This window comes from Drosophila persimilis, unplaced genomic scaffold (assembly GCF_003286085.1).
Source record: "Drosophila persimilis strain 14011-0111.01,24,50 unplaced genomic scaffold, DperRS2 tig00000002-arrow-pilon, whole genome shotgun sequence".
Taxonomy (NCBI): domain Eukaryota; kingdom Metazoa; phylum Arthropoda; class Insecta; order Diptera; family Drosophilidae; genus Drosophila; species Drosophila persimilis.
Genome location: NW_020825289.1, coordinates 19,498,157 through 19,523,127, shown reverse-complemented (window position 1 = coordinate 19,523,127; position 24,971 = coordinate 19,498,157). Strand labels below are relative to the sequence as shown.

The window sequence follows — 24,971 nt, the reverse complement described above, 5'->3', positions numbered from 1 at the left end:
TGCTTCGGTTAAATATAGGTAGAAAAAAATCGTTTAATCGTACGTGTATAAATTACAGCGCAATTTCGCTTACATATTCGCCTATCAATATCAAAATTTGGGCTAACACGATCTGGTTCGGTTCGAATTATTGGGTTCTTACACACTACGTGGGCGAGGGAAGACTGCGCTATGGATGAGGTCTGGGTCTGGCATCGCGAGCGATGGCATACCACTAAAATACAATACAGATATTAGCGGGCGCGCCAACTAGTTACAACAAATATACAAGCTAATATTGAGGAATATTTAGTCAACACAGTGGTTTAAACTTGAAAGTAGTATTGCTTTAGTTTGGGTCTTTCATCATTGCATGCGATGAGTACACAGGGGTTACGATGTGTAAAGGTCTTGAGCATAAAGAAACATTGCTCGGGGCACAATCCTTTAGAATATATGTACTCATACTGTTTTTGTATAATAAAAATCTACTGCCTTCTGCGTATCACAATTTGCATCAACTACAAATTTACAAAATATTCACTTATTTAGTCTGAGGATTGACGGCGAGGCCTCTGGCCCACTGCCGCAAGTGTCTTTTCTTTTCTTTTTGTTTTCGTTAAGTTTTCAGAGAAGGATCGCCGAGATGGTTTATTGCTTCGTGGGATCCTCTCGCGATTGATACTGCTAAACGATGTCGCCGGCGGCACCGTAGTGGATGCCGTTATTGCGATTATGGTTGTTATGGTGCTCGAGGTGATCCTGTTCCATCTGCTCCTTGAGGATCTCCAGCTCCCGTATGCCGGAGACCGTCACCTCGTACTTGTGCGTCACCAGAGACCGATAGAAGTGTATGGCGAAAGCCAGGAAGATAATCATCACGGGTATCAGCACCACGCAGGCCGACCAGGCCGCCGGCGGGCTCAGATCATAGAACTTTACCCAGCACAGTATGGCTATCTCCAGCAGGAATAGGATCAATCCCAGCAGCGTCGAAAATGCCCACGCCGTCTCAATGTACCAGTGCAGGCGCTCGTGCGGCGACTCGTGAACCAGTGAGATGCTGTGCAGGTTGCACACCACCTCGATGTTCGGCAGGATGCAGGTGCTAATCATCAAAGCCAGCATATGCACGGCCACCAGCATAGTGGTGCAGATCGCGAACGCCACTAGCATGCCGGGCGGAACCTTTGTGTCGTGGTCCAGCTGCACCTCCACCATCGCCACCTGTGGGGGGACGCAAAAGAGCAGAGGTCGGGAGATTAGTGAGAGTCGTGGATGGGTTACGGGTTACTCTGCCAAGATCGCCGCTCTCAGGCGGCAATGCTCCTCCTATTATTATTATTAGCCATCTTTCTCAACATTTTGGCAAGTGTTGCTGGCGCGAGCAGATTTGTTTATATAATAAGTATCTCATTGGGTTAATTTATCTGATCTGCCCCTCTCTCACCTTCTACCTAGGTGCACAAACATGTGAAATATATTCAAAATATACAAAATAAAACTAGTCAAAATAGTGGCGGAGCAGAGGATACCCAATGTTTTTAAGAAAACAGTAAAAAATATGTTGTTGCAAAAACAACATTCCAAAAATTGAGAGATTGTTAACGTAGATTAATTCTATAATATTCATCTTTCGATTTTATAATAGAATTTGCCGTTGGCTATCAATGAATATGGTGGGAATCCGCCTTCTGTCAGCGAGATCTATTGCCTGGTTGGAAGACCTTCGATCACTGTAGGTAGCCCTATATACCCCCGATTAGTGGGTACGAAACCATACCGAAATAAATGCATGGTCTATAGCTGGCAGAATTGTTTGAAAAATTCAAAGATAGAGACTATAAATTTAACAAAAAATTAATTGGATCTAATTTTCCTCTAGTCAAAGTTAATTATGTTTAGAAGGTACACATGAATGTACAGAAAACCATTATATTTCTTTACAATATCAATATAATCATAATGCTCTACTATTATTTTGTATATTCCTGAGCTCGGTCTAGCACTTGCACATCATTTGAGTAAACCATTGAAATGGAACCAATTACAGCTTAGATTCCCACTCGCATAGCAAACCAGTTTCCCATCACATTTGGAAAGCTTATAACGCTCACAGTGTATACAGACTTCGTTGTGGCTATTATTTTCGTTGGGATTTCACCCAAGAAACCGTCTAGGAAATTGGTGTTTTTCTGCCAGAATCTCTGACCCTGCTGTACATACGGTTTATGATCTAATTACGTTTATGTACAGACGCGTGATGTGTTCTCACAACGGAACAAGGGACAAATGCTAATTCTTTTCTATAAGAATAACTTTCTATATGATGTTGTGGATTCACAAACTCATTGCAATATTCCTATACACTATCCTGTCTGTCGAGTACTGAATGCATCATAGAAATATAAATATTATTGACTTACCATGGCGAAGCCGGAGAGTAGGGCCGATGTCTTGCTGGAGGCCTTCAATTTGGCGCGGCTCAGCTGGAGCTTGCGCCAGGAGAGGTAGGTGGGCGAGTGGAGATCCTCGCCGGATTGCGACATGCTGCTGCTGCCGGTGCGGTGCTGGCGCGGCTGAAAGCGGTAAGACTGATTCTGTTGGAAGGTGCGAAACTGAAATGGTGGCGGTGATATGGAAGCTGCTAGCCCTGACGGCAACGGCAGTGGTAACGGTAACGGCAGGGGCGGACCTGCCGCAGGTGGGAGAGAGGTGTCTCTCTGCGCGTTGAAGCGTCCCGAGCCCGCGTGTGGGGAATTCGAATTAAAATTGTGGTAGAGATATCGCGACGATCCAACGTAACTACTCGGGCCCGAGTGGACGGGTCGACTGCCGAGATTGCTGTGGATGTGACAGCTCTGGCCGGGGTTCTGGCTGTGGAAGCGCAATGGGCGACACGAGTCGCACATACTGTAGTCGGCGCCGGGTCCGGTGATCGGTAGGTGGCCAGAGGGAACCGTCGTCGCCGTCGCCGCCGCCGTATATGCATCTACGCTGGCCGCCAGCTTCGCCGTTGCATGCAGTGCACTGGCCAGGGCCGAGGGCTGGCCCGCCCGCATCGGCGCATTCATCGGCATTTGTCCCATACACCTGCCTGCTGCATGAAACTGGGAGCGACCTCTGCCCAGGGGAAGCATGTCCAGAGTCTCGCTGCTCTCCGTGCGCTCCGTGGTGGTGGCGGCGCTGCCATCGAAGGAGCTCTGCTGGTGGCTCAGCAGAAGGCTGCTGCGGCTGAGATTGGAACGGGTATAGCGGAGGCTGGAGTAGGTGTCGCTCCGGATACTGGCGCTGGTGTTTGCATGGCTGTTGCTGTTGCTATTGCTGACGCTGGTGGAGGGCAGCAGCTGCTCGTCCTCGTTCTCCGCCTGGGTCTGGGTCTCCGGGTGATGGCCCGGCTCCTGTTCGGGCCGCATCTGTCGTTTGCGGCGAGGGGGTTTGGTCGGGAAGGATTCCTCGAGCGGCCGTGGCGGCATGTGCTTTGTTGTCTCCGTACTGGTGCTCTGTTCGTCTCCGGATCAGACTGCCGTCATGGCGGTTCTCTAATGACTCTATCGGAGGAGGGTCACTCGTTTCCGGACAGGCAACGGCCACTGGGGCTTCGATTCGATCGGATCGGAATTGTTTCACTCAAGTTTTCAATCTTTTTGGGTTTATTTTCTAAATTTCCGTTTCACTTGGTTGATTTTGCGCTTCCCATTGATGTGTTTTTGTTGTTGCTGCTTCTGCTTTTGCTATTGCTTTTACTTTTGCTATTGTTAATGTTTTTTGTTTGCGCGACAGTGTACATCAGAGTGTGCTTGTGTTGGTGTGTGATCTTTTGGGGCACATGACAATTGATCAGCAATTACCCACACACTGACAGAATAACTACAGAGACTGGGGTCTGGGGCACACTAAACTTGGCGAAATGCTCTCCTCACGCCTCTCACTCGCTGCCGCTCGGTCGCTCTCGCTCTCGCTCTCTATCTCTCTCTCTCTATCCCTCCGATCTTGCGCTGCAGTGCGTTAAAATATTTACTTTTTATTTATAAACATTTTATGGGTTTATGAAATGTAAAATTCGTGTGTCAATAAAACGAACTTTGCTGGCACGCATACACTGACAGGTCAGGCGACACTTGATTCAGTACGAGGTGTATTACGGATACCCCGAGTCGAGTCCGAGTTCAAGACACATTCACGGACAAGGTCATCACGCAGCGTAGTCGTTTGCTTTGCGTACGTTTCCGTTCAAACTACCGATCCCGACTGCCGACTGCAAACACGGATGTTGAGGAAGCTGCAACGGCGGCCAACGCTGACACAGAGACAGACAGCAGGCAGGGCACCGCAGAAGAGGCGATGCGACGCGACGCGACGGCAATGGCAACAGGCGACGGGGCAACTGGCAATGGCACCTGGCACGAGCAGAAGCAGAAACATCAGCACTTCCGCGCAGTGCGCAACCACTGACGGGAAAAGATCGAAAAGTAATTCTGCTTTCGATACATTTAATTCAGGTGAGATTCGTGGCCGCTCTTTGGCCTGCCTTTAGCGGGGGTGTGCCTCCTTTTCTTCTTACGTGTTCCTTGGACGCAGGGCTGGGGCAGAGCTTGTGCGACGACGTTGACAACAGCAGCGACGGCGGCAAAAGTTACTAACTAACTGATACGAAGCGCAACCAGCAGGCAGCAGGCCGCAGAGCAGAGCAGAGACGACGCCGACGACGACGACGACGACGACGACGACAGCGGGTACACTGATGATGACGACGACGGCGGCGAGGTATTCAAATTCGACAATCAATTCAAACGGCGGCCTGCGATGACACAAAAAACAACAACAATAATGGCAATCGAATTACTAATGCCATTCGAATGAAAGCATTTATGGTGAGAGAGCAAGAGAGGGACAGAGAGAGAGCGTTGTAGACAGAACAGAAAAAGACTATAGAAACATCAACAACAACTACCAATAGGAAAAGAAAGAAAAAACAAAAAAAATTTGCGAAAACAAAACAAAACTCGACGACTGCGGAGGCGCTGCTAGGTGCTCGGGGAGGTGGCTGGGGTTGCTGCTCTCTTGGCGATCCATCAGCGGTTACACGATTTTCTACCTGATCGATCGATGAATGGGGGGAAGTAGAGATAGATTCGAGTGATTTCCATGGCTGTTAGAAGGGGTAGGCAGGGGCTGCTGGGCACATGTCCCTTGACACCCTGAACCCTGAACAAAGAGCGATTCGATTCGATTCGATCCAATTAAAATCCACATCGATTGCACCCACTTAACCCAACCACCAGCCAGCAACAGAACCCACACTCCAGCATCATTATTCACATCTTCATCAATGGCTCGCAACACTGGACAAGGTCAGGATTAGGGTCAGGGTGAGGCCAGAGCCACGACGGGGTATGCTGGCGCTTATGGTACTCTCGATAAAGCTCATGTGATCGTAAATGTTGGTGAAGATCATGGGTCCGTATTCATGGCTTTTTTTCCGCAGTCCCAACACCCCGTACAGCGTATGATTGCAGAGGAGCGGAGTACCCAGATCTCCCTGGCTTGTGTTCCCGTATCCATCACTGCGGATCGCGTAGATGGTTTTGTTGCGAAAGGAGCAGCTACTCTGATAATTAAGTTCGGGCTTCGTCCACACCATCAGCTTCATCATCTCGTTCGTAATGGGTCCGTCCTGTGGAGGAGGTGCAGTCACACGGATATTCTTTGCAGGATGATCTGCACACTCACGGTGTACATCCTTCCCCAACCCAAGGTTATGCAGGTTGCGTTCTTTGGCATCTCATGCTCTGGCAGCATCGTCTGCCTGTAGTGCAGGTTCCTGGGGACAAAGCTCTTCAGCTGCAGCAGGGCCAAGTCATTGCAATATGCTCTGTACTTGGGATGCAGGACAATCCTCTTCACGGCAATCTTCTTCTCACTGACTGGCTCGTCAAGGCGGTTTATGGTATCGAGCACCACCATCAGATTTCTTCTTTGAGTGGGGTAGCAGCAGGAGCTGGAAGGCCTCACGGAGACGCAGCGAGCGGTGGTTACAACCCAAGAGGACGTGATTATGAACCCGCCGCAAAAGTGGTTGTCGCCCCAAAACCGAATTGGCTTTGCAGTGCGAATCGACACTACGAACTTGGAATCATCCTGGACATCTTGATCCCAAGCTACCGATGGATTCCTGTCTATAACCCGGATTTCACAGAACACAGGCACGAAGAGCATCAGAGACAGTAGCACACGGATGACTGCCCTCATTTTCGATTTCCAATCGCAAGAAACAGAGTTTTTGTCAATTCCGGAAAGGATAAAGAGAAATGTATTGGATCATCTATAGCAAACACGATGGCATATTTGCCTAGAAGCGACTGGTGATGCTGTTAAAGGAAAACTGGCACAAGAATTTCAGTCGCGAAACCAAGCAAGACACGTTTGCACAGACGCAACTGTTGATGCTTACCAACAGAATCTGTACTAGACGCGACTGTTGATGAATGAGGACAATTTATTAAAGACTCGACTGTTGATGTTGTTGGAACACTACGTAGCTCGCGTTCGAGAACTTTTTAGATGGAAAATTGATTCCTTTTGTGGATTGCACAAATAAATAAATGTTCGTATTTTTAATCATATTTTGCGATTCCAACTGAACGAGGTGTCACCCCGTATTCGATGCTGTCTTTATCAGCAGACGACTGCCCTCTCTTTCTCTCTATCTGCACTCTGTCTGCCTGTGTGTCTTTCTCTCCGTCTCCTATCACCTTCGCCCACTCCCTTGTTTCGGGGGAGCACTTGACTTCCGCTGAGGAACACAAAACGAAGCAAAATGTAAAATTTAAAGCGTGTAAAAATAAGTCAACTCGATAAAAACAGCGAAACGGAAGGTTTTATGTCGGCATGCTGATGTGGATATTTCGGTGTTTAATTCTTGTTCTTAATCTCGTTTTGTTTTCCATTTCGCTTGTGGTTTCAATGCGGTATCATACGGAACACGTATGCAAACACCATTTACCATTTTACAGTCGCCGCCCAAGGAGCAGGCCCACTTTTTGTGGCTTTTTCTTTATCGTTGGCAAACAAAGTTCCAATAAGCGATGACAAAAGACAAAGGGCAGGGCAGGGTGTGCACGAGTGCGGCTCTCGCGGTGTCAATTAGAGAGAAGGGGGGGGGGGCTGTGACGCCATGGCGGCTGCTCTAAGCACCGTTCAATAATTTTTCCAGCAGGTAGGCAAAAGGTAAGCGCTGTTTGCACGCACTCGCGGTAGTATGTGTGTGTGTTTATCTCAGTGTGTTTTTGTGTGGGATCTTGTTCGACTTGAAACAGAGGCCATACCCCCCACCCCTCCACAGATCCAGTGCCAGATTCGGATTTTAGAAACATGTACAGACACCCGCCACCCGCAAGTCGCCCCACCAGTTCGTACCGATTTTGTTTTTTCGCGATTGATTGCCAGTACGTCGGAGATCGGCCATAGCTTCCATAGCAATATGGGGAATGTAAATGGGGGAAAGGCGAGAGTGAAGGATAGATTGATTTGTTATTGACTTACCTTTGGATGACTCTGGCCCGATGGGGGCGGCGGTGGGGGGAACTGCAGAAGCGAGTTGCTGAGGCTGGAGCGCTTAAATCCGTTGCTGCTGGTGGGGCTGCTGCCGTGATTGCTACTGGCACCGCCGGAATTGTGGTGGTAATGGTGCTGCTGCTGTTGGTGCTGGTGGTGTCCGGTGGCTACGGATGTGGCGGCTGCTACTGCTGCGGCCACAACGTGCTGGAAGTGATGAGCTGTGTTGGCGGTGGTGAACGTGGCGGAATTCAAGTTCAAGGGACCGCCGGACTGGCGCTGGGACTGCAAAAACGTGCTGGCTGAGGTCTTTGAAGTTTGGGCTCCCTGGGCCGGGTGCTTGGGCAGCTGCTGCGACTCGGGCAGGGTCTCTAGGCCACCTGCGTTGGATGTGGTCCACACTGACATCTTGTCGAGATGTTGCAGATATTGCCAAACGGAGTGCCAGCGGCCTCAGCTATTGTCTTCGCAGAGAAATCCATTTTGCATGAATCAAATGTAAGGAAATCGATGTTAGTTGATGCAAGTAACAATGGCCGGTCGGGAAAAACACACGAGAAAACTATAATGTTTAAATTAAGTACGAATGGGACGGTCGGGGGTCGGTTTGAAGAGAGCAACTTAACAAACAAAAAATGCACACGGGAAAATTAAGTACTGTACGGCTTGTTTTGCTTTTTTGTTGTTGTTGTTTTCGTTGCATGAAATACACTAGCGCGTGATAAACAGTGTGACGGATTTATGGGTAAAATATACCGCCCGACCCTCAGAAATATACCGAAATATACCGTCTCATTACAAAAATATACCGTAAAATATAAATATAACGACGAATTATTAATATCACTCGATTTTGAAATTCGGTTTAATATTACTACCTAGCTCAGCGTACAGCACTACAAGACATAATTGTAAGTACTCTTTTTATTGGTTTACTGTTTGTTTACAAATAAAATCTGTTAAAGTTCCGCAAACTCCGGGAGTTCATGAACGAATTGTCGAACTGTGGCATGAACTTCGATGCCATTGACGAACTAACGGTCGATGATAGAGACATGGTCCTGATTACAACGAGATGATTCCTCATCGGGAGGGTGTACTTGACGAGATGATGGCTGATCATATCGTGTTGTTTGTTTTTATCTTTGAACTGGACACGCACCAAAAGAACTTCGAACAAATCTCGGACAGCTTCCATTAACTTTCCTTCCTTGGACTGAAGATACTGAAGCTCTTCCTGGAGAACGAGCCAAAAACCATAAAGAACAACACAAAACAAATCACATAAAAAAAAATCAGAAAAATTAAGAACAGAAAAAAAAACAAATTTCAATGGTCGAAATTTGGAGGCCTTACCAGTGACGCTGCCCCCATACGATGGCCGTGACGTCACTCCAACTTCAAGAAGTCAGCAGCCATCTCCAACGACGAGGCCAGCCGCTACAGCGACACTGGCCAACGAGCCAAAGCCAATACCATCGACAATGCATCCCGGGTGGCCGGACCAGCAGCCACTCGGATGCAGCCAATTCTCACGCTTCATTGGCATCACCGGGATAGCCCCGGTAATAGAACTCACTAGTGCGTAATTTTCGAACTGAACCTAAAGGAAACCTACTTAAATAGGTGATATATGATTATAATGACATATTGTGTATTGTCAGCTGTTTTGATGCTTTATACTTTGCCCACCAGACCGTCGGGAACACGTCCAGTTGAAATTTACAAAATTGAGATTTGAATTTAAGAAGCGCGGCATTGTCAGTGCTGTGCAAGATTAAATTAAAACAATCCAGTACTGGAAAAGCTGGCGATTTATATATAAATATACTCTTGGTACCATACCTTATTTATTTTAAATACAATATAATCATTTTACCTTATTTTTAACAAACTTTTTTTAATGTTTTAATTTTGACAGCGACAACGTCAAATTTTGACCCCATTTTCAAATCTTTTTTTTCTTGTTTTTTCACCTCGTTTTTCTCGACTCTTTTCACCTCAATTCAGTCGCTGAAATGCGGCACATGGCAGCACTGTCCGATAAGCTCCGATAAGCAGCCCGCGAAAACTCGTAATTAACGGAAATTTAATTTTTGATCACAGCAGCCGTTGAACTATAATGTTGATCTGATTTTTAAGGCATTTAAACTATTGAAAGTACTCAGGGCTCATTTTGTTTTCTTTCTAATGCTCACACCATCCATAATTTGTTTCTGCCAAAACCGGCTGCATCTTATTGACCGATAAAGCAATTAATCAACGCCCACACAGAAATAAATTAATTAAATTGTTTTTCAACACAATTTAAATGCATTCTTGTTTGTCCGGCTGTCTGTGCGTCTGCCCGTTGGTCTGTCTGCCCGCCAGCTGTGACACACATTTCAATTTTTCTCGAATTTGTTGTTTCTTGTGTTTTGCTTTGCAAATTTTCTTTCACATTATTCCGGGTGTGGGCGCAGTGGCAGCAGCAATAGCTTCGTGCCCCTCTTGCTGCACATATACCAAAATACATATATACTTATAATAAAATGCATCTCTTCTTATGGTTGGTGGCGCACCTTGAACTTGCATTTGTGTTATTGTACAACTGTACTACAGACACGCACATCCACATATCCATGTGTTTGCTCTTGGGCCCCCCCATGGTGGTAGAGGTGGCAATGGCTTTGCTTTCGCGGTTTCGGCCTCTTTGAGTGTTCTCTCTTTGCCTTGCTTTGCTTTGTCTGAGAATTAATTTGGCAAACAGCCTACCCGACAGCCCATACGAGTAGATAGGTACATAGATAGAGAGTCATGTGCCCCAGAACAGTTATCTATTGGATATTCCCCCACTCGCACACACATCCACACGATTCTCAATAAGTTATTGTGGCACTTTCAAGGCGTTACAAATGTGCGCAAACGCTATCGGTTATGTTATCAGTGGAGAAGCGGTTGTTTGTTTGGCGCACGGCAAAGGCCGTTTGGGGTCAAGTCAAGCAACCCAACCCCCAAACGTGTGCGGAATGAGGTAATGCCAATGCTAATGCCAAGGCATGCAGTGCTCCCGTGCTGGATTCCGGGTGCCAGTGGCGCAGTTTGCTTCGTCGTCAGGCCATGAATGTAAACAATTAGAGGCAATTGAAATCAATAAACGATCGCTGCACAGAATGTACATAATCCCTGCGCCCTGGGTCCACGTTCTTTTGGGTCTCGGCTCTCGGCTCCAAACCCTTGAGGTCCCAAAAGACGCCAAGTCATAGTCATCGGCTATTAATAAACCTTCTCTCAGAAATCTGACTGTCGATAACAATACACTCGTACAGAAATGCTGAGATATATTGTACGAGTACGTATGGAAATGCGATCGTGGAACCGTATCGCAAATGAATTTGTTCAACTACAAAATGAACAAACAGCGTACGGAAAGTGACGCTGATTTCTAATTTTAGGATTCCACTGGAGACACCAAGCTCTGTTAGAGTTGAAAGCGACCCATTCAGAGATTTGAAATGGAAAAGAGGTGTCTACAGGAATCGGCAAGAAACAGTTTTCTGAATCAAACCAAACAAATCAATGATTTTAAAGTCAAAATTGTAAAATCTTTTTACACAGAACACTTCTAGAAATGCACAATAATTCAGATAATATTTGATTGAGATGATTCCAATACAGAAAAACCTGTTTGAAGTACAAGACTTGCAGATACAATAAAATAAAATACAATTCTCTTTAATCCTTATTTAACTAGAGTTTACAATAGTTCACAAAAACATTGGTTCATCGATTGGTACAATAATACACAGCTAAGTACGCGGCATTTCTAAGGACTATGGACAAGATAAGACATCACAATGATCACATGTCCCCCCGCTGGGTTGCAAGTTTAAACGTAGAGCCCCCTATTTGGCTGACTAATAGTAGAAGATTATAATGGAATGGATTGGAATGGTGAGTCCTTCTGGCTTAGGCGAATCATCGTATTGGATGGTCGATGGAACCCATTGACTTCTTACGATGGTGGTTCACCTCGAAGCGTTCCATGATCTTGGCCACAATCGAGGAGGGCGGCATGTCCGGGTTGCCGATGAGTCCGCGATACCCCAGAACACTGGAGTCTGCCAAGGAACTGGCCAGGGTCAGTCTTTGAACAAACGCCTCCGTGTCGATGCCCGGCACCTGGGAGGGTTTCAGGAAGCGTTTCGGTATCCGCGACAGCATGTCCTCGGAGCCGACGGGACCGAAGCCCAGGTTGATGAGTATGGCCTCCGGATCCGGCTTGCGAGACTCCAGCAGGCTGTCCACGCTCGAGTACCGGCTGGAGTCCGACTGCACGGAGGCAGAGCTGTCCCTCAAGAGCAGGCTACTGAATCGGTGCTGGCGCTGGGCCTGCGGACTCAGCTCCGGTGCCGTGCTGCAAGAGTCGAAGGACTCCTCGTGGCGCAGGCAGCGACAGCGTCGCAGGCCGCTGCTCTTGCAGGAAATGGAGATGTGGCGCTGCAGGGCCATGCTCACATGGGCGGGGCTCTGCTGTTGCGCGAAGTGGCTGGGCAAGTGTGGCAAGGCGTCCAGGCTGGTCTTGTCCTGGTCGTTTTCGATGTCTTGGTCGTGGTCGGCATTCTCCTCTAGATCGGCGGCATATGCGCAATCGCACTCCAGGTCGTCCACATCGACGGCCGACTGCTGGCGCTGCAGCTTTTTGCGCTTGCGCAACGGCTTGTTAGGCGGAAAGTGATCCGCGGAGCTGGCACAGATGCTCAGCGGCAGGTTGTCGCTGCTGCCGGCGTGGGCCTTCGGCTGAGGCACCTCCTTGGACCCGGCTATTGCTGCCCCTCCGGCCGCTATAGCCAGTGCCGCTCCCGGCCCTACTCTGGCCTCGAAATTGCTGCAGCTGTGAGAGCGTTCCATGGCCGCACTACGTACGAGTATGTTGGTGGTACGAGTGTGTGGTGAATGTAGGTCTGGTCTCCACTTAACGCGGTTTGGTGTCTCGGTCACGGCTGCTCAGGTTACGTTACAACAGCAACTGGTCCGACAGGCAGCCCCTGCTCATATTTGGTAAGAGTCAGAATCAGGGTTAGTCCCAAAACAGCCACACAGACTGGGGCGCGATCTGTTGATCTGTTGGAGCTGTACGTCTGGTGTCTCCCTGCGATTTGATATTCTCCGATTAACGTATAATGCGTACGCGTGTTCAGCCACAAAAGCGACAACAATTTGTGTTATTTGTTGCCGTTTATGCGCTTTTTGTGGAAACGTGTTTTTCTATATTCCGCGTATTTTTTCCCTCTGCTTCTTGATTCCGATTTCGCTTTTGTTAATTTGCCGTTTTCGTTGTTTACTTATTTATTTGTTTGCGTTTGCTTTGCGCTCATTAGAGCCGGAGATGGAGTGTTAATCAGTCGTAGCGCTCTCCTGACCCCGGATTCCGAGTGATCGCGATCCACTTGACATTGATATTGGAATCGAACGGAATGGATGCGATCGCTCGAATATAGGAATTCAAAATGAAATTCGAATGGGATGCGTTTTTCTCCTGCACTGCACTTTGGCTCCACTCCACACACTCTCTTCCTTGTGCCACTGGGAGGCGGCTGCCGATGTGATTGCACAGCTTGGTTTATTTAATTATATTTATTTATGTATTAAGTACACAAATTAATCATATACAGTCAACTGTTCCGTAGTGTGGTGTTTATTCGTGGATCGCTCGCACGCTCGCTCGCTCGCTGGCTCTCTCTCGCGTCCGCCTCGCACAAAGTGATCTTCAAAAATGAAACTGAAATCACAATTCCCCATCGGAACGCCCCAGCCCAGTCGAACCGAAGCCCAGAGCCAGAGCTTTCGCAGCGGAGTGCGACAGAGGGAGAACCGAAGGGGGTGAGAGAGCTCCACTCTCTCTCGCCTGAGCTCCACTCACACCACTCTCTCTCTCTCTCTTTCTGTCTCTTGTTGCTGTAATTATTTTGCGGGCCAGTCGGCAATTTCCTCAAGCACGACAACGACGCCAATCTATTAAACTTTTGATTAAAAGCACACAGAATAGAGCGCTTTGCGGTTAACCCAGCTCTGGCTCTGGCTCCGGCTCCGAGTCGTCCTCTCTCTCGCTCGCTTTTTGTCTCACTCTCGTCGGGGAAAAACCTTCGTGCACTCACTTGATGGGCATTTTCTATACCCAATACCTGTACAGTACCTGTAGGGTATATTGGGCACTATGCTATGGCAGATATTCGAATTAGAGCAGCACAACATTTGTATTCTTATGTGCTTCAATGGGGCCCGCGGAAAGTTTACCTTAATATTTGTCTAGGTGTTTTATCTTCAATTCGAATGCTCTTAGTCATGTTTCTTCAAGGGGATTTTATATGAAGCTATTGTCTGTCTATTACATAAAAATCATCACGATCGGAGCCAGATAGAGAGACGACATTGAAAGGAAAGGGTTTATCCAGTAAATTTAAAAAGGTATAGAAGATAGTGGATATGATTCTGTGGTTTTTTGTATCTTTTTATGCTTCTCTCGCACGATAAGAAGTCATCTCTGGTATTGTTTGCACGTTCCCGGCGTATTTGGTTAATTAAATGCTTTTTACGGCTCGCTGATTCCGGACAGCCCTTAAACTGCCGATCATTAAGCTATTGAGGTCATAAGATCTCTTTATCTAATTGCTGCGAGAGATTCGGATGATCAGATGATACCTGGAAAACTTTATGGCCCAGGGTGACGACTTGTGTAATCAATGGAGACTTTTGATGTTGCCCCTGTTTACTGATACCCCGCCCGGCTCCCGCCCCGACCGTTTTCGGTCCAGACAGATGCATGCGGAAGAGTCGGGCAGCAGGTAAACACAAACAAGGGAAATTCTTAAACCCGTTCCACGGTGCCAAAGCTCTCGCGGAAGCTCGACGAGCGTCTGCTCTGCCCACAGCTGATTGTATTGCGAGTGCAGCTTTCGCCGAGGCGAGCTTACGGGCTTCGTCTCTCCCTCTCCGGAGAATGCGAGAAATGCATACCCACTGATACCTGCCTCGATATCCGCCCCACCATCGTATCTTCCAGCCACCGATTTGCGGATACTGTTGCGCGGGACGAGTAATGATACTTTTGATAATTTAACCTGCTGCCGTCACAGTTCGCTCAGGCAACCCGCCTGCGATCAAACCCCTGAGAAAAGGTTGTATCAACAGGTATCTTGAGGCCAAGACTCAGACGAAGGTCCAAGTGTAACAAACAGCTGGCAAACAGGCGCAGAGCCAATTTACACAAGTCTTCAAAATTGTCTACAGATACGAGTACGGTACGAGTACAAGTACCAAGGGCAGGCACTTTTCACGGGTCCATAAATCCACGCCACGAGCGATGAATCACGATCATCGTTTCGGGCTAACTTTGTTTTGTTTAATTTGTTATGCATTCTAAGTTAATTTGCAAGCTCCGTATCAGAGGGGCGGGGGCGGGGGTAGGCGGGTAGGTGGGGGGAGGAGTCAACGTTGTGCAATTAATCCTCTATTGCTGTTGGAGTAAGTAACTAATTTTTAATGAATGTTTGAATATGATCGCAGTTGGCGGCAATGGGATTGTATCATTGCTAGGAAATGGCTTTAAATAAAAAAGGGGAGAAATAGCAATGCCGTCTTGGGCACGAGGCAGAACTTTGTTCAAGATCTAATGGGCCAGCCCCAGTCCCGATCAAAGGCAAATTTAGATAAGGGAAGGCAGAAGTTTTGACATGCTCCGATCCAGAGATTAGCAATTAATTCGATTTAATTACGGAACAATCTGAGTTCGCTTTATTTTCCCAGAGAATCCCTTGCATCTAATCCATAATTTCGTGATGCAAGCGATATGGAACAGCACGGAAGGTACCAGAGCCCACAGCGAGCAGAACTCTCTTCAGAACAATGACAGTTATTACAGTTACAGTGACACAATGCGCAAATACCAGGAAAAAGTACAAAGGTGGCGTGTCAGAAGGTCACCCTATAACTAACAGTATCAAGGCCCTGTTTCTTCTCGGGCTCTATAATGGTCTGTTCTGTACTGTTCTGTTCTGTTCTGTTCTGTTGTGATCTGTTCTGGCAATGGCACGCGCGCCCTTTTCAATTGATTGTAATTGGCTTCGAGTACTTGCACAAGTTGTGGATACTGTAGATATTGTATATATTGTACATACATATGTTGAATTCCAGCGAAAGTGTAACTGTCAATTGGATTTTTAAGTAGCTTGGAATTGAAAATGTAATGTGCATCTGATTGGAGAATGGTGTTTGCAATTGGAAAGGTAAAGGAAAAGGGAAAGGCAATCCGAATGGGATGACTGTAAATCTCACCTGTGTTCGTACCGCCTGTAACGCCGCACCGTGTCTGCACAAGTGTGTAACTTGATTAGCTTTAGATGATTAAATTATTGTTTATTGTTACAGCTCGATATGTAGAATAACGATACGCTTTAGTTGGCTAACATGGATTGTTGTTTGGCTTCCAGCTAATGCACTTTCTACGGGTATGGTATGCCGCCGCCTTCAACCCGACACTTTCTAAACAAGCTTACGAGTTCTGTAACTGCAGCAGCAGCAAACAAACAGCAAACACACACAGAAAACCCACGACCGGCACAGAGCAGACGAGACAGGTAACTGGCTGGCTGGCTGGCTGGCTGGCTGGCTGGCTTCACTGGGAGCTTGTCACTCTTTTCGGAACCGGGAATGAACGAGCTGCTTATGCATGGTATGGTCTCTTCGTTATCTCCGCTGACATTAGGAGATCATCTTTATCTCTGTACTCGTGTATGTGGGTATAGTTCCTCACTGAGACACGGGCAGAGGCACAGGCACAGGTCCCGTCGCGTCCGTCATCCGTTCGTTCTCCGCGATGTGCTGTTCTGATTATTTTAGTGTAGTCAACGGGCAGGCCAAATATTTGCACATGGTTTGTTGTGCAAATGAGATACTAAGCCGCGTCGGAGGGGGAGGTACCGGTGCCCGCAAGAAATCAGTTGCGATGCTTAGCAATATGCAAAAACTACAATAAATTGTATGCACATATATAAGTGCGAGATCCGTAGAGTACAAGAATGACACACACGCAAAAATAAGAACAAAACAAGAACCAAAAAAAACACTATTTTACGAACAGCCAAGCACCGCGCACACGTTCGTCCATCGCCGAGAGCTGTGAATGAATGGACGGAGTGGCAGAGCAGAGCCAACGTAAATAAACGCCGGTGCCGCTGCCGCTGCCGCTAACGCTGCTGACGCCGCTGCTGCTGCTGCCGCCGATGCTGTTGCCATTTGTTACAACAAACATTACAACACTTGGGCAACAAAAAACTAAAATGCAACATTTATTTTACATACCATTACGAAAAATGGAAACCACCAACAAAAAGACGACTGCCTCAACCCGCAGCAGCAGACTTAAAGGCAGAGGCAGCGCAGCTGGCGTCGACGGCTGCAACAATGCACTTCTATTAATTAAAAACACTGTGCAACAAAATCAAACTTTTGCTTTTGCATTAGTGGTTTCAACTTCAAAACGGCTTTCAATGCCTTCTAAATATCATATCGTATTTGTTGTAAAACCATCCTGATTCATTAGGTCTTTCGATTCGCTCGATGTTATTAAATTTCATAGTCACCCTAACTGTGTGCACGATGATGCACGTCATCTTTAATCTCTGGTTCTGCGGATACATTGATTCCATTGAACGGTTGGACAAAAAGGAAACGAAACTGTAAGGAAGGGTTTATGTTTTTTCTGTTAGTTAACAGTAGATGGAAGGGGATCTCGATCTCCAGGCCTTTCCAATCAACCAATATATAGATTTCGATAACAATAACATGCCTTCTAGTATAGTTCAATCGGCTGTAGAGCGAACAACGAAATACGAAAACATACTTTGTTTTTATATTTATTAATTATAAAACTAACACAACAACACGATGAAGAAAAATTATCTAGTGTTTGTTGGCATCGGCTGCCTAATTAGCGTAAGTTTTCCGTTCAAAGCCATTCGCGTGTATCCAAGACGGTTTGTAATTCCAGGTGATGCCTTTTATTGTGCATGCTATGCCCCCTCTCCTGAGTGGTAAAAACAACAACAACAAAAACAACAACAACAACAGCCTGGACAAGTCTGGGTCACACTTACGCACCCAGTCGTGGGTTTCCAACGCCATCCAACTGGAAATGATGTCAACCAAATCCACGGGGGGGACAGCCAGAGATCTGGTGGTGGCCTCCAATATCTCTGGATATGGTGGACAAACAAATAATACCGAGTCTGACGATGGGATCATTCGACTATTTCCTGTAGCTTTCCAGGAGGACCATCAATCAGGCACAAAGTTGCCTGCAGTTCGTGCAGCCTTCCAGGAGGACCATAAATCAGGCACGAGGTTACCTGAACCCCAAACCATTAAGAAACCTGACCAAAGAGTTGGGCCCAAAAATGACGATCATACCAGAAATAGTACCAATAATATTACGAGAACTAGTATTAGTCAGAAAGAAACTGACGCTAAAATAGCTCCTGATGCTGTCAAAAAAATGTTTAGGGTTGAGGAAACCACCGACAGTTGGCCAGTGAATCCTTGGGGCGGCCTTAATTTCAAGGACCTTCTAAAAGCCCCCCAACTAAAACAAAAAAGGTCCAGAACAGTAGCTGGCACATGGGCACCAGGCACCGCCGGCTATTACTCGACTATTTATTGGTGGTATCCCGTTCTAACCGATAACCCCAACTGGAAATATATACCAGACCGTGTCGGGGTTACTCAGGTATGCCGGGGCAAGTCCACCCTCTACAACGTCCCCAGAGTATACGACTGGCTAAAGGTGCGAGTCCGCAATAAGACGTTTAACGAGCGACCCATCTTTATGCCACTCAGAAAGGAGCTCTATACGTTTGGCTTGTCCGAGATGTGCCACACCAACGATACCAGAGAGTGGTCCGACTACATTAACTGCGCCATTATGCGGAACATGCGGATGGAGTACATGATACCAAAGTATCCGTTGCACCAGATCAGCTATTTCTATCGCGACTACCACGGAGCTACCATGTTCCAACAGGGGCATTTCTCTACACACGCACCAGGTTTTGGTGGCAAATAAGTTTATGCCAATGGTTGGTCACCTCATTGTTACAAATATACATAAATAGTTAAATACGTAAGATGTTTATTATTTCTATTTTTATTGTGGATTTACCACCGATGGGAGAATCTCACCTCCATAAAGGATATACAGGCTACAAAAAAATTCTCAACCTAGTGCTGGGAAGGGGCACAGCAAGTGGCGGCACAGAATATTCTTGCCATGGTCGGATTATCGGGGCTTTTGTGGGGGCCCATTCCAATTCCAAAAACCCCAAGGACGTAGACACTTTGATAGCAGTTATTTGAATAAGAACACACTGGATACAGCAAAGGAATCATACATACTCGTATGCATTTCCTTCAGCAAACTAAACTCACGTGGAAGCATTCACAGAAGCATAATTGCTTTACTTTTTGTTCTTTATTTAAATTTTGTGTATTCATTATAATTATATTGTACAATTTGTTTTATTTTGTTCGTTTGTCATTCTCAAGTTGGACATTTGCCTCTCACACGATCCATGGAGTGCGTACCACTTGTTCTCAGTTTCAGTTTCAGTTTGATTTTCACTTTTTTTTGTTGGTTTTTTGCTTTTCTATTTTTCGCGGAATCGTTTCCAACAGTAACAAAAAATAAATTATTGGCTTTTAAAATATATGTGTATGTGTTTGTATACAATATATAGAAAGAGCATAGAACTTAGGGGTTACAATAAACTAAACATAAAGATTTATAACATTCCGGCAAGATTTTCGATTGTTCTTCATCATTTCATATCATATCGTATCGTATCATATCATATCATATCATATCATCTGATCGCGTATCATTTAATATAATATTGTATAATCTTGAATAGAGTACAGTACGTTTAGAATTAAGTGCTAAAACTAAAAACAAATTGTGATGTACAACACCTCGACTGTCGTGGGGAAAAGACGGGAATTCGAATTCTGATTGCGATTCCGATTACCCTGTAAACTCCCATAGACAGTCAAAGTCAAAGAAGTAGAAAGAGAGCATTGTAAGGGGGGTTTGAGGAGGGAGGACGAGGGACGAGGGTGAGAGAGTGGAGTACAAATAGCAGTAGCAATGGAAGTGGAAGGGGGATTACAATTAATAAACAAATAATAATAATATTGAGCATTGAACGCGTACTGTTCAGAGTGGTAGCAATCGATGCGGAGTATTCGTGGCACCAGGCAGGTCGGTCGCAATCCCCCTGCCTGGATTGTGCCTAGATTGGATTGTACGCAAAACATTTCGTTAATTAAATTAAACTGTTAATTATGGCAAACAAAGATTGTAAACGCATTCGCATGCTATGCGATATACTATTCCTACATACATATGTATATAAACATACATATGTGTGTCTGTATGTATACATATATATCTGTAACTGTGTATCTCTTTATATATAATCGAATGTCGGTTATTGCATGGTGCTACAATCGGATCTTGCTTTCTTTCATTCCATTCTTGAGTTTTGAATCAACTTTCACGAGTTTCTCGAGATTGTTCTTTTTTCTTTTTAGATATTTTTGTTTGTTTTACAACAAATGCACACAAATTTGCTTCAACGTGTTTTTTTTGTTTGTTTTTTGTGGTTTTGTTTCGATATTGTTTTGCCTTATCTGGGACTTAACTACGATTTTTATCAACATGTTTTATTGCAGAGTGTACTTATCGCTATGTGTATCCCTAAAGTTACGGATAGTTATGCTTTCTTTTCTTTTGGACAATGTCAAAGTAATTTTCGCTTCAAATTTCTATTCCTTTTTTTTCTTTTCTTTCAGAGATCCTAATTATATATAACATAACAGAGTGGGCCGGATAGTAGAGGGAAGGTAACGGGTAACGAGTTACGAGATTTGGAAACAGAAATATAGAACAAACGATTGGTTTTTTGCTTTTGTTTTTTTGTTTTTGTGTGGGCTTATCCAAAAATAATTGTACAATTTATATTCAACAAGTAAACGCTTAAGACAAACATACATACATGTATCTCTAGGGTGTGTTTATATATAGAATTAAAGGTTCTAAAAGATAGATTCTGTAACTCTTACTTGCCCTGGACCTAAGGTCTAAGCATAAGCAGGGGAGCGGAAGCGAAACTTATGTGCTACTGGACAGACAGCTTTTGCACTCCATACACACATACATACGAGTGTATGTATAGTATATCTATATAGACTCGATATATATCAATATATATGGTACTATATACGCATAAATACACATTACGATTATGATTAGGGCTTAGACAATATTACAATATCTATAAACATAGCGAGAATTTCAAATTTGATCAAAAAATTTTCAGTAATCTCATTGTTGCTAAATCTAAATCGAATTTTATGCATATGTCTATATGTTTATGTATATTTATATGGTTATGTATGTATTGTATTAGCATTTCTATATATCCATCCATTTTTGTAGCAACTTGGATGGGCTCTGGCTCCACATTACAACTACACTACGATTTAGGCTTAGGCTCTATGGAAAATGGCTTATTGAAACAACTTGTGTGTGTGTGTGTTGTTGGCAAAAATTGTGTCCATATTTTTGTGTATTGTGAGTGGATGCTCCTGCTACTGGTTGGGCAGCTCCGTCAGCGTCACATCGTACAGATCGTCCTCGATCTGCTGCACCTCCAGCAAGAAGATGTCCTCATTGCAGTAGAACGATATCATATCATCGTCAATTTTCGCAGTAATCCTGCAACGAAAGCATTGGCAAAAACACACGGTTAGCCCTTGGTTTCGGATAGTTCAGGGATTCAGATAACGATAGAGATCAGTAGGGACAACGACAACACCCATGCAAATACTTGATTGGTTAGCACACGACAAACAGGGTGAGAAGTGCGGGGTTAGATGATCTTTGGGGTAGCGGGGGAGTTCTGATTCCTGGTGCACTTGCACTCTGTGTGTGTGTGTGTGTCTGTGGCTGTGTCTGTGCATGTGTGTGTGTGCAGTAGCACTCTGATCCGTTAAGACTTGCTACTTACCCCTTCTTGTTTGTGCGATAAATGTTATTTATGCTCGTTGTTGAGATTTTGTATTTGTTTTCAATCTGCAATTGAGAAACGAGAGAAATATGATGTTTTGTTTTGTCTTTTGTTTGTGTGGATTTTTTGTTGCTGCTCTGCTCTGCTCTCTCTCTAAACTAAACCAAACTCAACTAAACGAAAATATTTCTCTTATAACTCGTTTTTCTCTGTGTAATTTTGTTCATTTTGCGTCCAGCCAGTGCCAATCTTTCGAATGATCTGTGTGTGTATAATATCTGCATTTTCTGTCTGATCTGATTGCAGTACATTTCGTGCTCTTTGTGTGTGGTTTATCGTGTGTGTGGAGGATCGGGATCTTGACTGTGATCCTGTTTTTGGCAGTAGTATACATACACTATATATACGAGTGAATATATAGACATATTTTGGATGAGATGTTCATTTTTTGATTATGGAATGATTCGGAATTAGTTTCAACTACAAGTTATACAAATTAACGATTTTCGATTCTTGGTATTAGGGTGATTATATATATATATATACATACATATATAGTATATATAGCGATATAGATATTGATGTGGCTGATTTTTAGTTGATTTATGCTTTAGTCGATTAGACGTTTGTTTAGAGATTGAACATTTTGGCTCTTCGTTTCATAGCTTTTCTTTTGATTTTGCTTTCTTTTTCTTTTCGTTTTTTGTTCTCTTCTCCACCAATTAGACCAAAATGAACAAAATTACAGAAAAATTTGGTTATAATCAATTAGATCGAGTTTAGGTTGGATCGGTAGCAGGATATACTATATGTGGGTATGGTAGCAGGGACTCTGGGGCTCTTGGGGGCGACTGCTTACCGCATTCAGCAGGCCAATTGTGGTGGGGGGAACCACATGCAGCGGGGTGTACACCTCCTCGTTCTCCTGCCGCACGTAGAGCATCACGCGCTCCGAGGTTGGCGGCGTCATGCGTCCCCGCTTCATGGGCGGACCGAAGTCGGTCATGGGTGTGCTGGTCATAATGTTCTGGTCCAGTATGTGATCCTTTTTATCGCTGCAGAGGGAGATAGAGATAGACATAGATTAGTTTGGGTCCTTCGCTTAGGGGAGATCCGGGGCGGAGATCATGGATGGACGATTTTTACTCACGTCTGCATGTCGGGCGGAAAGTGATTGTGGAACTTGAGCGTCGGCGTGGCCACCTTCTGGCCGTGGAGCAGGAACGGCGAGGCCCCCTTCAGGTCCGGCGAGTCAGTCTCATGGCCGTAGAAGCTCTGCAAGGGCGAATTCGAGTTGGAGTTGCAGTTCGAGTTCGAGTTCGTATTCGTATTCGTGTGCGTATTCGTATTCGTGTGGATGAATGTCAAGCCAGTCAGGCCCGGCTGACCTACCTTCTCCATGTCCTCGGCGGGCGAGAAGAGCACCGGCGGCTTGGCAAAGTCCTGCATGCCATAGAACTCGGACCGATCTGTCACCGGATGGTAGAGCTCATCCAGCTTCTTTCTGCCGGTGGCCGTCATCTTCCGCTTGGCGGCCCGTCGCTCCTCATCGCGCGTTTTGCGCTCGGCGCCCTGCAATCCCAGAAAATCAGAAATCAAGTAAATGAGATCCATGAGCATCCATGTGGCATGTGGCATGTGGTATATTCGTATGTATGTTATGGCGTACCCATCCAGGTGGGTTGCGAAAGTTCGCCCAGGTGCACAGAGCCAGCGTGTAATTAGCAATCAATCAAACGCATGGATGCCACCTTTTTTGATATTTCTTTGCTTATTAATTAAATTCGTGTATGGCTGCAAGTGCCATAAGCTGCCTGCTGGCTGGGGGCTGCCTCCCTGCCACAGTCCCTGCCACTGCCCCTGCCGCTGCCTCTCCGTTGCAATTGCAAAAAGCAGAAAACAAGTTTCCCGCCTGGGGAGCTCTGTTGTCGCACAGAGACAAAGCCGCCACCGCAGCACCAACAAGTGGCAGAGGCACAGACTCACGGACTGCGGCTGGATCGGAGTCCGTATCCGAGTCTGAATCCGAGTCCCAGTCGCAGTCGCAGTCGCAGGCCGTGGAGGCATTTGGCAAAATGGTCTACACCGTTAGGGTCAGAGAGCCGAAAAAAATGGGGGGAAAATTATTATAAAATACTTAGAGATTCCACATAAATATGCATACATAATAAATAATCTGGCGGCGCCTCGAACCATGCAGCAGAGCCAGCACAGCACAGCATCGCAGTCGAGTCGGTCTCTGTGTCTGTGTCTGTGTCTGCGTCTGCGTCTGCGGCCCACCTGCCCCATTGAGTATGTGGCTGTTGTTGCTGCTGCCTGATTGCACAGACACACACACACACATACTCACACTAATAGATACTTTATGCATCTGTGTGTGCTTTTGAGATATAGTCTGGTGGCTACTTTGTCCGGCCGTGATTGCTGGTTTGCGTGTGCAGGCAGCAGATGCAGCATTCAGCTCGCCTCCTGCCTCCTGCCTACTGCCTCCTGCCCCATGTTGCACTTTGCATTTGTAATTAAAAATCAGCAATTGAGCGATGGAAGCCTCCGCCGCTGATGGTGCTGCATGCTGCAGGGGCTGGTGGCACCGGGCAGTGGCAGGAAGTGATATGCGGCAGCAATCTGCTCTCGTCTGCCTCTGCGGCAGCAACTTCTGAATGGCGACCACATTATGCAAGGATGTATACGTCGTCTCCAGTCCACCCCTCCCTCCGATCGGAGTTCTTTCGTCTTGCGCTTATCAAAAACCATTTTAGCCTAGAGCAATGCATTCGATGTACATCATTCGCCCATGTGTGTTGCACGTAAGCATGTGCCTGTGTGTCCGTGTGTCTGTGTGTGCGGCATGTAAATAACTGTATTTTATTACTTTTATTTTATCTTGGCAAAAATATCGCCAAAGTTGCGCAGGCTGCAACGGCCAGCGGACTAAGGCGACGGCGTCTCGAATCGCCCAATGCGGTCAATGTTCGCCTTTTGCCTGGCCTCCTCTACATCCCCATTCCCATCCTCATCCTCATCCTCGTCCTCGTCTCCAGCTTCTTCTGCCCCATCTTGTGTTTCAGCTCTCACCGCCTTCCCTTCTTGGGGATGGCTTGCTTGCTGTTAATCGACTTCAAAGTATGGCCAAGACATGGGACACACACACTACCACTGTGGGCCGCCACTCAGCGCAGAGGCGGTGCAACATTACCATTAACGTTAGCATTAGCATTAGGATTAGCTCAATCATTTCAGGGAAATACGTTAAATATAGAGAGGAATGCTATAGAGCGGATAATGACAGGCGGAAGATCCCCAATAGTTGGATCCAGAATCAGTATTTTGTCACCA

General features: G+C 45.9%; 5 protein-coding genes across 15 annotated transcripts in view; 1 reads left to right on the top strand and 4 right to left on the bottom strand.

Moving 5' to 3' along the window:
- Positions 1-3: 3 nt before the first annotated feature.
- On the bottom strand, positions 4-16,679 carry LOC6592236 (calcium release-activated calcium channel protein 1). Of its 3 annotated transcripts, XM_026986300.1 has the most exons (4): positions 15,850-16,679; positions 7,525-8,000; positions 2,406-2,573; positions 4-1,206 (listed from the first exon to the last, which is right to left on the bottom strand). In XM_026986300.1, the coding sequence occupies exons 2-4, from the start codon at positions 7,942-7,944 to the stop codon at positions 667-669; spliced, it is 1,128 nt and encodes a 375-aa protein (XP_026842101.1). In that variant the 5' UTR covers positions 7,945-8,000; positions 15,850-16,679; the 3' UTR covers positions 4-666. The 3 variants fall into 3 exon arrangements, with proteins under 3 accessions (XP_026842101.1, XP_026842103.1, XP_002017587.1); XM_026986302.1 differs by lacking the exon at positions 15,850-16,679 and having other exon boundaries at positions 2,406-2,558; positions 7,525-8,211; XM_002017551.2 differs by lacking the exons at positions 7,525-8,000; positions 15,850-16,679 and having other exon boundaries at positions 2,406-4,678.
- Positions 4,938-7,518, bottom strand: LOC6592237 (trypsin I-P1). Of its 2 annotated transcripts, XM_026986303.1 has the most exons (3): positions 6,434-6,522; positions 5,713-6,221; positions 4,938-5,656 (listed from the first exon to the last, which is right to left on the bottom strand). In XM_026986303.1, exons 2-3 carry the CDS (start codon positions 6,196-6,198, stop codon positions 5,309-5,311), a joined length of 834 nt encoding a protein of 277 aa, XP_026842104.1. In that variant the 5' UTR covers positions 6,199-6,221; positions 6,434-6,522; the 3' UTR covers positions 4,938-5,308. The 2 variants fall into 2 exon arrangements, with proteins under 2 accessions (XP_026842104.1, XP_002017588.1); XM_002017552.2 differs by having other exon boundaries at positions 5,713-7,518.
- On the bottom strand, positions 11,225-13,303 carry LOC6592239. The gene has a single exon (XM_002017554.2). The coding sequence runs from the start codon at positions 12,424-12,426 to the stop codon at positions 11,494-11,496; it is 933 nt and encodes a 310-aa protein (XP_002017590.1). The 5' UTR covers positions 12,427-13,303; the 3' UTR covers positions 11,225-11,493.
- Positions 16,680-17,457: 778 nt separating the features above from the next.
- On the top strand, positions 17,458-18,668 carry LOC113565147. The gene is made up of 2 exons (XM_026986226.1): positions 17,458-17,508; positions 17,564-18,668. Exons 1-2 carry the CDS (start codon positions 17,461-17,463, stop codon positions 18,632-18,634), a joined length of 1,119 nt encoding a protein of 372 aa, XP_026842027.1. The 5' UTR covers positions 17,458-17,460; the 3' UTR covers positions 18,635-18,668.
- Positions 18,669-20,866: 2,198 nt separating this feature from the next.
- Positions 20,867-24,971, bottom strand: part of LOC6592241 (protein grainyhead) — a 38,243-nt gene continuing 34,138 nt past the window's right edge. For 4 of the 8 annotated variants that reach the window (XM_026986281.1, XM_026986282.1, XM_026986287.1 and 1 more), the window contains 4 exons: positions 22,786-23,207; positions 22,495-22,690; positions 21,636-21,700; positions 20,867-21,343 (listed from right to left, as the gene is read on the bottom strand). In XM_026986281.1, coding sequence (XP_026842082.1) covers positions 21,217-21,343; positions 21,636-21,700; positions 22,495-22,690; positions 22,786-23,207 — 810 coding nt within the window. In that variant the 3' untranslated portion in view covers positions 20,867-21,216. The remainder of the gene's footprint in view (positions 21,344-21,635; positions 21,701-22,494; positions 22,691-22,785; positions 23,208-24,971) is intronic. The other 4 variants (XM_026986283.1, XM_002017556.2, XM_026986284.1 and 1 more) reach the window with 2 other exon arrangements.

Excerpts from the sequence above, each read along its gene's own strand:
- LOC6592237 (XM_002017552.2), bottom strand. The coding sequence starts at position 6,231 with ATGAGGGCAGTCATCCGTGTGCTACTGTCTCTGATGCTCTTCGTGCCT. Across the intron at positions 5,657-5,712 it reads GTTGGGGAAGGATGTACACC|GACGGACCCATTACGAACGA; the intron begins GTGAGTGTGCAG and ends CCTCCTCCACAG.
- LOC6592236 (XM_002017551.2), bottom strand. The coding sequence starts at position 3,455 with ATGCCGCCACGGCCGCTCGAGGAATCCTTCCCGACCAAACCCCCTCGC. Across the intron at positions 1,207-2,405 it reads TACTCTCCGGCTTCGCCATG|GTGGCGATGGTGGAGGTGCA; the intron begins GTAAGTCAATAA and ends GTCCCCCCACAG.
- LOC6592239 (XM_002017554.2), bottom strand. The coding sequence starts at position 12,426 with ATGGAACGCTCTCACAGCTGCAGCAATTTCGAGGCCAGAGTAGGGCCG.
- LOC113565147 (XM_026986226.1), top strand. The coding sequence starts at position 17,461 with ATGAAGAAAAATTATCTAGTGTTTGTTGGCATCGGCTGCCTAATTAGC. Across the intron at positions 17,509-17,563 it reads GCATCGGCTGCCTAATTAGC|GTGATGCCTTTTATTGTGCA; the intron begins GTAAGTTTTCCG and ends TTGTAATTCCAG.